Source organism: Nicotiana tabacum, chromosome 6, assembly GCF_000715075.1.
Source record: "Nicotiana tabacum cultivar K326 chromosome 6, ASM71507v2, whole genome shotgun sequence".
Taxonomy (NCBI): domain Eukaryota; kingdom Viridiplantae; phylum Streptophyta; class Magnoliopsida; order Solanales; family Solanaceae; genus Nicotiana; species Nicotiana tabacum.
The window spans coordinates 102,720,784-102,732,930 of NC_134085.1; the positions used below are offsets into that span (position 1 = coordinate 102,720,784).

Genomic DNA, 12,147 nt, shown 5'->3' on the forward strand with positions numbered 1-12,147 from the left:
CAAGCCAAGGTGCCTGATAGGTAAAGTACCTACAGAGAATCATGTACTTTCTAGTATATGTACCTGAGTTGCTTCATCTATTCCAGCCAAGAAAATATTAGATTTGTCCACATTGGCCACTAGTCCAGTAACACTACTAAAATGCTCCGGTGTTTCCATTACCCTTGTTATTGATCTAGTGTCACCTTTGCAAAAGATCATTAAATTATCAGTAAATATTAGGTGAGTGAGCTTTAGAGCCTTGCACATAGGGTGGTATTTGAAATAAGGGAGTTCACTCATCTTCTTTAATGTCCTTGAGAGGTACTCCGGGTTTCCCTGCCTCAGTCCTCTTTTACCTTCAAAGTATCCATAACCTTGTCCATTGATTTTCACAGAAAATTTTGTTGAGGTAACACATGCCATAACCAACTGAGTGAAAGTGACTGGAAACCCATAGCCTGTTAGTGCTTCTTCTATGAACTCCCAGCTCACCATATCATATGCTTTCCTTAAATCTATTTTTATTAGACATCTAGGTGTTGTTTTCCTGTTATAGTGTCTCATGACATCATGGCAGATTAGCACATTGTGTACTAGAGATCTACCTGCCACCAAGGTTGCCTGATTTTCTACCACCAAGTGAGTCAGAGCTTGTTTCAATCTTTCACATAGGACTTTAGAGATGCATTTGTATAGGGTATTACAACAGGATATTGGTCTGAATTGGCTTGCATATTCAGGATTAGAGACCTTTGGAATCAGAGTGATATTTGTTACACTGATCTACTTCAACAGCCTTCCATTATTTAAGAATTGTAGTACAACAGTAGTGACATCTCTCCCTACAATGCTCCAGGCCTTCTTAAAAAATCACTCCCATATCCATCTGGTCTAGGGCTCTTATTGTTATCTATGCTAAACATATCCTTCTTCACATCCTTGTCAGAGTATGGTTGAAATACCTCCATCTGCTGTTCAAATGTTAACACATGCCCATTGCTCAAAAAACTCTTAAAAGCTTTAGTTCTAGCTGTTGCTTTGCTGCCCATTAATTTTTAGTAAAACTCCACAAACAGTCTAGCTATGTCTTCTGGCTCTGTGTGTCTTACATCTGAAGCATCTTTCAGTTGTGTAATACACTGTTGTAATATCCTATATTTAATAATAGAGAAGAAGTACTTAGAATTATCATCTCCAAGCTGAATCCATATTGCTTTGCTACTCTATTGCAAGAAGCCTCCTGCTAGACATGATGATCTTTTAAATTTCTGATACTGTTCCTTCTCCTGTACTTGCAAATTTTGGTCTCTGGGAGTAGCTTGCAGTGCTTTTTGTATTTGCTCTGATTTAGTTCTATCCTCCTCGGTTTCAGTTAGATTGTTTCTGAAATACTGCTTGTTGAACTCCTTCAGATTCCTCTTTAATGATTTCAGCTTCTTAACTACTTGTAGCATAGCACATCCTGACTCTATATTCTGTCAAGTTGTTGTCACTACCTACAAAAATTTAGGGTAAATTTCCCAAATGTTGCAATACTTGAAATGTTTGCTAATCCTTCCAGGTGCATTAAGTAGTTCTACCTTGATAGGAGAGTTGTCACTAATGCCTGCTGGCAGGTAGTTGGCTATGTATACAGGCATCTGGAGCAGCCATTCATTATTGATAAAGGCCTAATCTATCTTAGAGAGCATCCTTTGTCCCTCATGCATGTCACTTCATGTGTATCTGCTTCCTTTAAGAGGCAATTCCAATAGTCCACAAGACTCCACACAATCTTGAAACTCCATGACTTCATTCACTGTGACTGGGTTGCCCCCAATCCTGTCATCCATATTAAGCACTGCATTGAAATATCCCATGGTGATCCATGGACCATTGCAGCTTCAACTTATATCTTTAAGATAGTGCCACAATACTCTCCTATCCTCTTTGGCATTATGTGCATATACCACTGTTAGTGTAAAAGTTATATTCCTGTATGTCACCTTACAAGTTATTGCCTGTGCATTACTTGAAATTTGGTTAACCTGAAAGAGATCTGGCTTCCGAGTTAATCATATCCTCAAATTATAATGATGCTCAAGATTGGTGACATACTCCCAGCCTCCAAACAGTTTGCCTGTCACCTGCTCAATCGTATTTTATGTTTTTTATTTTTTCTACCAAACCTACCAGTCCTACTTCCTCTTTCCTGCAAAGGAGTAGTACCTCTCTTTGTTTATTCGGGCCATTTAGGCCCCTTAAATTCCAACATGACATGCTATCCATGGCCTGAGAGAGGTATAGAACTCCCTCCCTCATTTCTAACTTTACTGGCTCCTTTTCCACTATTGCTATGTTCTGCACATTCCAGTACTTGGAATGCATTTTTGTTCGGAACTTTTACTCCATGGCTTGATTGCTACTTGCTTGGGTTCATGGGAGTAATCCATGCACTTTTACTAGATTGTGGATTGGTTACCTGAGTTGTATCAACCCCTTTATTTGTTCCTGCTTCCTTTGAAACCTCAGTTGCTTTCAAGTTCTCAGTTGCTGCTACTGTTCTCCCTTGTGTCTTTGGTTCTTCTGCTACATTGTGCCTCTCTTCGTCTAGCTTCTTTGGAGACTTTTGCTGGGGGTTGTTCTTCTTCGTACATTTTTCTTCCACATGGCCAAACTTCTGACAATATTTACATGTAGTAGGCTTCCAGTCATAGTGTACTCTCTGTTCCACCAGGCTTCCCTTCTCATTCCTCAAATACACCTTCTCAGGTAGGTTCATATCAATATCTACTTCAATCAGCAATCTAGCAAAGTTGAGCCCCATCTTTTTCTTAGTGTTTTGGTCTACCATAAGCGGCTTCGCAATCAAACTCCCAATTTTGCTAAGTCCCTTAGGGCTCCAATATTTGAAGTTCAAACCTGGCAATTTCACCCATATTGGTATTGTGTATAGCTCTTCTCTAGTGAATTCTATATCCGGACTCCAAGTCTTTACAATGAATGGCTTGTTATCAAGATATATACCTCCTTGGATTACCTCATTCTTCCCCAATGTTGCGTCAAATCGTACTAATACAATACCATTTTTCATCATCACTACTTTATTAATGTCATGCTTTCCCACCGCCTTTGTATATATCCATTCAATACCGTGAATGGAAGATGTGCCCCCAATACATAGCATACCGCTGTATTTTTCCAATATGTTATTTCAGTGCTTATATCCTTTATGTCAATTTCACAAATAGGTAACTCACTATGTTTTTCTGGTTCAACAAAATCAAGTTTGAAACCTGCGTTTGAGACCTTGGTAATGCCGAAATTATCCCAAATTGAGCTCTTCGTTGTCATCTCAATTAATGCTTCCACCTCATCTACCCATGTCATCCTTCGATTACTACTCGCACTTTGATTTGGGGTTAATTTTTCAGCACTCTGAAGATCTACTGTTCCATTGCTTTGGTCCATGATTCCTTCAATTACTGCTTCGCTCGACATTTGCATGTTGCAAGTTTAATATTACTTGTAAGAATCTGTCGAGTTCTTATTCGCCTATCCAAGTTAACTTAATGTCTATATGTCTATGGAATTAACACTAACAATAACGCATTTATAATTCCTTATTTCAACCAAGCAAGGAATTAGGTATATGTTTATCCTAATCGCGAATCCGTTCCCAGATACCCAGGTTCAGGAACTTACTCTATTTAATCCTATATGCAATCTAGAGTTCCCACTTTCAAGTTCAACTCTAGATTCGTAGATAGTATTTCACTGTTAGCTGCACAACAATAAGATAAACAAACAAACCAATATGATAAAATCAAAATCGCCAATTTAAACTTCAAACATCAACATTCATGTAGCACCTATAACCACAGAACGAGAAAAACTAGCCACGCTTAGTCATGCTAATAATCAAAATATTATTTTTACATATAAAAACTATGAATACTAGATGAAAGATGGAAGAATCGATAAATTATGTGCTCCGTTTGTGTTTTCATGCCTTTTCCGCCTTCAAAATTGACCAACCCCTCAATAATTATGTTTATGGGTTAGGGTCGGGGTCCCCAGGATTTAATCCAAGTGGAAAATCGTATAATGCCCGGACTAGGAAAGGACCAGGCCTCAGAGCTTGCGAGGCCTGGCTTGTAGCTCGCGTTTGGGCTCGCCTCGCCTACTATGTGTCGCTGTCTGCCTTGTCTCTAAAACGTAAGGTAAGCATGTATTAAAAATATACATCTATACCCAAACATCAATAGTTCTCGCGAAGAGAATAATTAAGATGCCGCTCATTTTCTCTCTTTCTTTTTCCACTTCGCTAGTCTTCACCCCTAATGAGCGTCAGATGGCGACGGGCACCTACTCGTTGCACGACTGAAGAAAAAAAGAGAAGGAAAAAAAAAAACAAAAGAAAGAAGAAATTTAGGTTTGACATGTATCTTGTGAAGTTACTTCACTTTCCAGAACTACACTATTTTTTTGTATGGTAAAGCAAAGTCTACGTAGACAAAAGCCATATATATCCACAAATAAGTGTCCATTAGGAGTTGGATGCTCCAATAATTCTCATAACATAACACATCTCTGCACAGCCCATCCTTTTCTAGTTCTGTTTGAACCAAACTTCCGCTGTTAGAAAAGATAGAAAGAAACCTATGTGGCACAAATCCATGTTAATCGAACCAGCAAAGTGAATATGGTAAAATTATAAAAGGAGAAGAATTTATTAAAAGCAGCAAGGTGCCAACGTATATATCAAGAAGAGACCTTACTCTAAGGGTATGTAAAGGGAATATATAGGCTTTAGGGGTAGTGTCACAATCATCTTTGAGTGAGAGGATACCCTCTGTTGGGAATAAACTCCGTAAAAATAGTATTCACGGTATTAGTGATAAACGCAGAACACTAAGTTATGGTTAAATCAGCAAGAATAGAAATGCAGCAATAATGACACCAAGATTTTACGTGGAAACCCTTCTAAATAAGGGAAAAAACCACGGCCAAGAAGAGCAACTGATATCACGATAGCGAGGAATTTTACACTGTGTAGTAACGAGTAAAAAATACTCCTAAGACCACTACACCCTCAAAAGAAATAAACACTCTTTTGCTTTTTCCACCTCACTATAATATCTCTCACACTCTATGTTTCTTCACAAACTATTTTCTTATAGTTTATGGAATATCTTGCTCTCTCTTTTCTCTCTTTGTTGGTGTGTAGAAATGAGAGTTAAAGCTCTCCTTTTATAGCCAAAACCTCACTCTCTAAAGCCTACAATATTTGACAATTTACACACCATTTTCACAATTTCAATAAGGTTGGCTACCAAATCAAACCAAGTCAACAAAATTGACTACCAAATCATTTGAATGAGATGGACATCATATCACCCTCCTTAATTTGCTGAATTGCTGGCATACTTTCCCTTGAGCCCAGTGGACTATATTGGCCAATCATTTATAAATGGAGTAAAGCACCAAATACTCAGTAGAAAGCAACTAGAGAATCCTACTAACACTACCCCCCATCAAATATTTAGATACACTGCATTATTGGATTAGCTCGAGAATAGTGTCTCCTCTTCGAATGAAAATATCTCTTGTTGTCTTTTTATCTTCTTTGCTTCTTGAAGAGAGCAGCTGAAAATACTATTTCTGTTTATAATTAACTTGCCCTAATATTTCTATATCTTTATTCCTCCATTTGGCAAATTGCACCCATAGCCTGAAAACAAAAATGTCAACACATTCCTTTATTCCAAAGAGCTAGTCTTGGTCTTTGTCTTCTTTTCATCTTTCAATTTTGATTAATATAATTACACATTCGTTTATTCGTCTCATTCTCTTCATCCACTCGTTTGAAAGTATGCAAGACTTGTTGTATTACGTATCTCATAAACTTTGCTGCCTAAATTAGTTGAGTATCACTGATACTTTAAACGCAACTTCTGACAATTACTTTATCTATTTTATTTACATACATGAATCTAACAATTTCCACTTCTCAAATCAACAGCTACCTAAGGGAGCCAAGGGTCCTCTCCAAATGATAAAGCCAAATTCCGAGTATTAGAACCAAATACGACAAGGCGAACTTTTTTGTTATCTAGTATTCTTGCATTGTATGGGCAGGTGCACTTGTATTTTTGTCGCCACCGATGCCTGTTTTTGGAGGGTAATCTTTACCCTTGTATTGCATGAAAGATGACCCTCATTTTTCTATTAATGCAACACCCATAGAGAACCTGGGAAAATTTAAAAAAAAAAAAGAAAAGAAAAAGGATAGATAAATATATATATATATATAGTGTTTTGCTAACCTACTACATAGTTGTAGCAGGTTAGCAAAAAAAACTGTTCAATTAATGAAAAATCCTTCCGCCCGATAAAAAAATCTAACAATTTAAATATATAGTAGGTGAAGTACTTACTAATACTACATGATAGTATAGGTGCCCTTGCGGCATTGTTGAAGACATAATTATTGGATACATAAAAATGTGATTTCTCTAACAACTTAATTAACTTTTTAAATTAGATGGTCATATACTTCAACATGGTATTACAATATGCAAATATCATGGTGTTGACGCATAAAAAAACAGACTTATATGCGAGTTACGATGATCACACACTTCAACTGCCACTGTTGAAAGCTTACGTACATATGTCCTAGTTGCAATTTACATAATTATCCTTTTTAGTTGATATATTTAAAGGAACAGCCTAAATCAGTCATAGTACTGCAAAATACCGGAATACTTTCAACCATTTGACCTCATAATATATTGCTAAATTTTCATTGTGGGAAAAGAAGAAAAGCCAGATGAGATATTTTTTGGGAAATGGATTTTGATCAGCGCAGAACAAGAAATATTCCTACTTGTCATTTATTCTTCAACTTGAGCCAGAACGAAAACACTTTCATTTATCACTTATCCCAGGACGACGAGTAAAATTTATCCGTACCGAATATTTATATTAATCCAATAAATACATGACACATATCTTTACAAACATATTTATTAGAAAATCATGATTAATTGGTTATAAATTCTCACCCAGAGATGGATTTAGTAGTTCAACCTTTATGTTTAAAATTATGGGTTCAAAGTTACTGTTTATTATACTTTTAGTGCATTTTTACACATAAATTTATGTTTTCCATGGAAAGTACTGAATTCAGATAAATCCGGTGACAAACTCTACCTCATCTCTATTCTCACCTTGATTTATCAATTAAATATAGTAAAATAGTATGATTTTGATATAAACACTTGGTTCAAAAAACTTTATTTCACCTTAACCTTCCATATGTGGAGACTGGAGAATTTATTTAGCTATCCCATGGGGACCCGAAAAACAAAATTAAAATTATTATAAAAAAAGTATGTGGCCGACATAGGTGTCCGTACGAGTGTGCTCATCATAAGAAAAATACAATGAACCATTGGTTTTGTTCAATTGGTATCTTGTTAGTAATTTTGTTGTATGCCTTTTAAGAGAACCCCTAAATGATTGTGAGTAAATACGTCATATTCTTCCCCCCTCTAGTGCCATATAGCAGGCTTATTTGATATCTCGTCAACACTTTCATCGACTCATATACATAATTCAGAGGAGTATGCGACATGACCCACATTTTATATTAATATTACTAAAACAAGATCATGATATATTGCATTAAATATAAGAAAAAATATTTTGCTTTGTTTATTTCTTTTATTATCTCAATTTGCCAAATTGACTCTTCGATACTACATCTTACCATATAAAATCATTCATATACTATACGTTCTACTTTTCCAGCTAGCTGTTTTTCATTTTCATCTATTCTGTTCCTTCCTTCTTTTTTTTAATCTTCACAGAGATGGAAAGCCAGTCCCACAAAAAAATGGATCGGAATTCTTCGTTTTCTTTATTTTCTTTTCCGAACGGGAAATCTTCAAATCTCAGGAACTCAGAAAAAGTCCTAGATCCAAAGCTCTATTATTTAATAAACTACAAGTAAAAACACATGTACATAATCCAAGACTAATAAGAAACATCCCTTAGTCCTGAGTGAACTCCGAAAAATGTCAACCTTGGAGGCTGGAGCTAGAGGTTTAATTGCATTATTTATTATCATTAGTTAATAAAGAATGAATCTTGCACAGCTACAAACTCGAAAGCTAGATCGGCAAACACAATTCAATTGCAAATGGTTTGAATTTTCACCTAAAATTCCAATAAGCAGATGCAGATGGTCCAAAACAAGATGGTTTGAATCATGCACCAAAGCATTAACTATACTATGATGCCTTGGCTTGTAGATCGACATACACTGTTAGCTCTTCCGGTGAAGAACATTTCGACATTCTTTCAGGTTCTTTCTGTGTGTTCTTGAGAACAATTTTCTTTTATAACTGAAAAATCCCCCATCACCTGTGGCTCACTAAATAGATAATGGAACTATCCCTCTTCCTTTCTCCACTTAAATACCCATACATAACACACACATCAAGCGTTTAGCTCTTACCACTTGACTAAAGCCTCGGAAGCAGTTCTTGAGAACAAACTTCCAAGTAGAAATTGATTAACCCGGGGAAGCATAAAAACTAGAACTGATCATGTTACTGTTGCAGAATTTCTTGGATATAGCATAAGGCAGAAATATTTATAAACTGAAGCAACGATATAAGAGAGAGAAACGACCAGGAAAACAATTTGAAGTTTGCAGTAATATGCTTTCTTGGATATATAGGTGCTGAAAACAGGCAGATACATAGTGAAAAATGACAATTAGTACTAGCACACAAAACAGACAGAATTAGAATTAGCTTAGATACTACTTAATACAAAGTAAGATAAACTGACAGAGTGAGCATCTGGAAATCAGAAGCTCCCTTTTAGTGATTCTACTTACTAATGATGAGATTGCACACCTTGCCAAGCCCAAACAATTTCCTCAAGTGCTGGTCTAATAGATTGTGTTAACATGTTTTGGTACTCGATCGCATCACCACATGACCTTCTCAGCTCAATCAAGTAATAGGATTCAGTAACTTCAAATATTTGCACATCAATGCATAGAGTTCCATATTTTGATCCCTCTAATCTCAAAAATCCACCCTCTTTTTTCTTTATTTCTAGGTTCAGATTCCTGCCAACTTCCTCAAGCTTGGATATGATGACTGCGGCAGGCTTTACTGATGTGAATTGCAGTTCCTCCTTTTGATCATTTCTTATGAATAAACCAGACAAGTCAAACCCACTTGAAAGAGAGATGATATCAAATGCATTAAGATTTGTAGGTTTTGCCAATTCTAGCTTTGTGTCAGAGGAAGAGGTACTGTTCTCCAAATTCAAACTCGAAACATCATCTCCATCTGCTATAACATTTTGGTTCTGTACTAGTTTGGTTCTCACGTGTCTGGATTCCAACCCTTTCTTAAACCAGGAGCTTTCCTTAATTTTGGCTATCGAAATCCTTGTATGAGGGTTTGGGTCGAGGATTCTAGAGAGAAGTTTACGCACTTCTAGAGGGAACCAATTAGGGCATTTGTATTCTGCCCTGCTTATCTTCCTATACATATTCATAAGATTTGAGTCATGGAACGGAAGATAACCAGCCAACAAGACAAATAAGATCACCCCACAAGACCAGATGTCAGCTTTGGCACCATCATATCCTTTTCTACCAATCACCTCGGGCGCAACATATGCTGGCGTACCGCACGTTGTGTGGAGTAAGCCATCTTGCCGCTTAGACTCAGCCAATGCACTCAATCCAAAGTCTGAGACCTTTAGGTTTCCGTTCTCATCCAGCAGGAGATTTTCCGGTTTGAGATCACGGTGATAAACATCTCGGCTGTGGCAAAATTCAACAGCAGCGATCAGTTGCTGAAAGAACTTTCTAGCAACATCTTCCTTGAGCCTCCCCTTTGCCAGCTTGTTAAAAAGCTCCCCGCCTTTGGCATGTTCGATCGCAAAGTAAATCTTAGACTTAGTTGCCATGACCTCGTATAGCTGCAAAACATGTGGGTGTTTGACCAGTGCCATAACAGATATCTCTCGTTTGGTCTGTTCTATCAATCCAGCCTTTAGAACCTTCTCTTTATCAATTACCTTAATAGCTACACCCTGTCCCGTTTTCAGATTCCTTCCATAATAAACCTTAGCAAAGTTGCCTTGACCTAATAATCTCCCCAATTCATATTTCTGCATCAATACATTTCCTTTCTTCTCCATTTTCAACCAACAATCCTACCTTAAACTATAAACAACTCTTCTCCTGCTGATATGATATTTCGTTCTTTCGTGGGCAGGAGGCCTTGTTTCGGCGTTCAACCGTCTGCAACAAGGCTGTGCTTCAGCACGACAGGATGCTTAAGCACTGTGGCTTCATTGTGCATCTGGCACGAGAACTTAAATGCCGTATGAGCTGCAAATTTGAAATCATTATGGAGAAAACAGAATAACCCCAATGCAGACGGAAAATCAGAGGCGTCTAAGAACCAAGAGGTGCTGTCCAACCCCATCTTTCTGCATCCCAAATATATTTGCTTTCAGTGATATGTCGCAAATCTCTGTAATATCACAAGGTAAGAAAAAGAACATCAGAACTCGGAACGTTTCAACATGAGCTGAATAATTTGTTAACTTAAATGCAAAAGGGAAAATTGGAGATAGATAAGTAAAAGAACCCCAAATTACAACCGGCTGTACATTATAAAGTTACATAAAATCATCAAGAAGAGCCAGTAGCAAAAGAAAATCATATCCATTGCAGAAAAAAAAATAAAGATGATACCAAGATCTGAAAATAACTTTTCAACTATGACTCCCTTGTATCAAAAGAACACAAATGCAGCTAAAAGGGTCATTAGAGATAAATACTACTTCCATTTAAGTGACCACAAAATTCAAGCTGAAGAAGTAGCATGTTCTATCACAAGGCCAGAATATGACTCACCAAGATAAATTATTTAGCTAGGTTTAATCATATCATAGGCAAGATCTATTTCTCAATCCAAATAGTGAAATTAGATTCTTTATATTTTGATCCTACCTAGACCAGCATACTGATTAGGAAAGGAGAAAAAAGAAAAACCAATTTAATCCCGGCCCCCTTCTGTACCAGAAAGGGGTTCTTTTATTTTTAACAAAATATGAAAGAAAAGAAATATGTAGAAGAAACATGATATATTGAATATAAAATCAAAAAAATGAGCTGATGAGATATGACCAACGCTTTTCAGATCAAATCCAGAACCAGAATTGGCATTAGCACACTCAAACAAAAAGGAAAATCATTCGGACGTCAGACCTCAACAGAATTATTTCTTCCCCATATACTCCCACCCACAAATCCCGGGGCTAGGAAAAAGAAAAGGAAAAAACACGAACAAATGATAACGTTAAATAGTTGCAAAATTCAAGAATACAAGGTGAAACATTTTCCCACATCATATACCTAGACCGAAAATGTCCTAACTTACCCAAGACACAAAATTATCTCTTATAAATGTACCGAATTTATGGAATTCTCTAGCAATCGTCAGAAAATGCAATTAATAACCCACAAGAAAATATTTGAAAATGGATCAAAAAAGAAAGATAAAGAAAATGGAAAGAAGAAGAAACCTGAAATAGTTTAACGAAGGAGAACCTTTGTAGAAGAATACAACTTCGGAAGATCCGAAGCTGAGAGGGTAGAGAAATAGAGAAAAAGACGAGCTCTGGTCGTAAATGTGTAATTTCGTGAATCTGTATTTTTGTAGGAAAACCACAAAGCTGTTGTCTTGATACAATTGTTGTAATGTTCAATTTGTTATGTTAATGGAGTACTAATTGTCTGCAAGTAAAAAGTAGGTAAGCTTCTGCAATCGGCCAAAATAGTGCAACTGTAGCTTGACACGTGGTGGACCGCTTCATGAAAGAGAGAATTAAGTATATTTGGAGATACGTTTGGTTTATGGTTTAATAATGAGGGAACTATAATGCATGAATTATTTATACAATTTATAATAATGCAAGGATTATCATATAGTATTAATAACAATATATAATTATTATGCAATGAATAATACATGGATTGTCAAGCAAGAATTGTCTAATTTAAGAATATTTTATTCATGAATTGTCAAGTAGGAGTATGTAATCTTACCACGTATTGATGATACTAATATCCATATT

At 36.5% G+C, this 12,147-nt stretch overlaps 1 protein-coding gene across 2 annotated transcripts; it reads right to left on the reverse strand.

The window, feature by feature from the left end:
- Nucleotides 1-8,682: 8,682 nt before the first annotated feature.
- On the reverse strand, nt 8,683-11,789 carry LOC107813683 (CBL-interacting protein kinase 18-like). 2 transcript variants are annotated; one of them, XM_016638971.2, is made up of 2 exons: nt 11,596-11,789; nt 8,683-10,538 (listed from the first exon to the last, which is right to left on the reverse strand). In XM_016638971.2, the coding sequence occupies exon 2, from the start codon at nt 10,198-10,200 to the stop codon at nt 8,875-8,877; it is 1,326 nt and encodes a 441-aa protein (XP_016494457.1). In that variant the 5' UTR covers nt 10,201-10,538; nt 11,596-11,789; the 3' UTR covers nt 8,683-8,874. The 2 variants fall into 2 exon arrangements, with proteins under 2 accessions (XP_016494457.1, XP_016494458.1); XM_016638972.2 differs by having other exon boundaries at nt 11,451-11,597.
- Nucleotides 11,790-12,147: the final 358 nt, after the last annotated feature.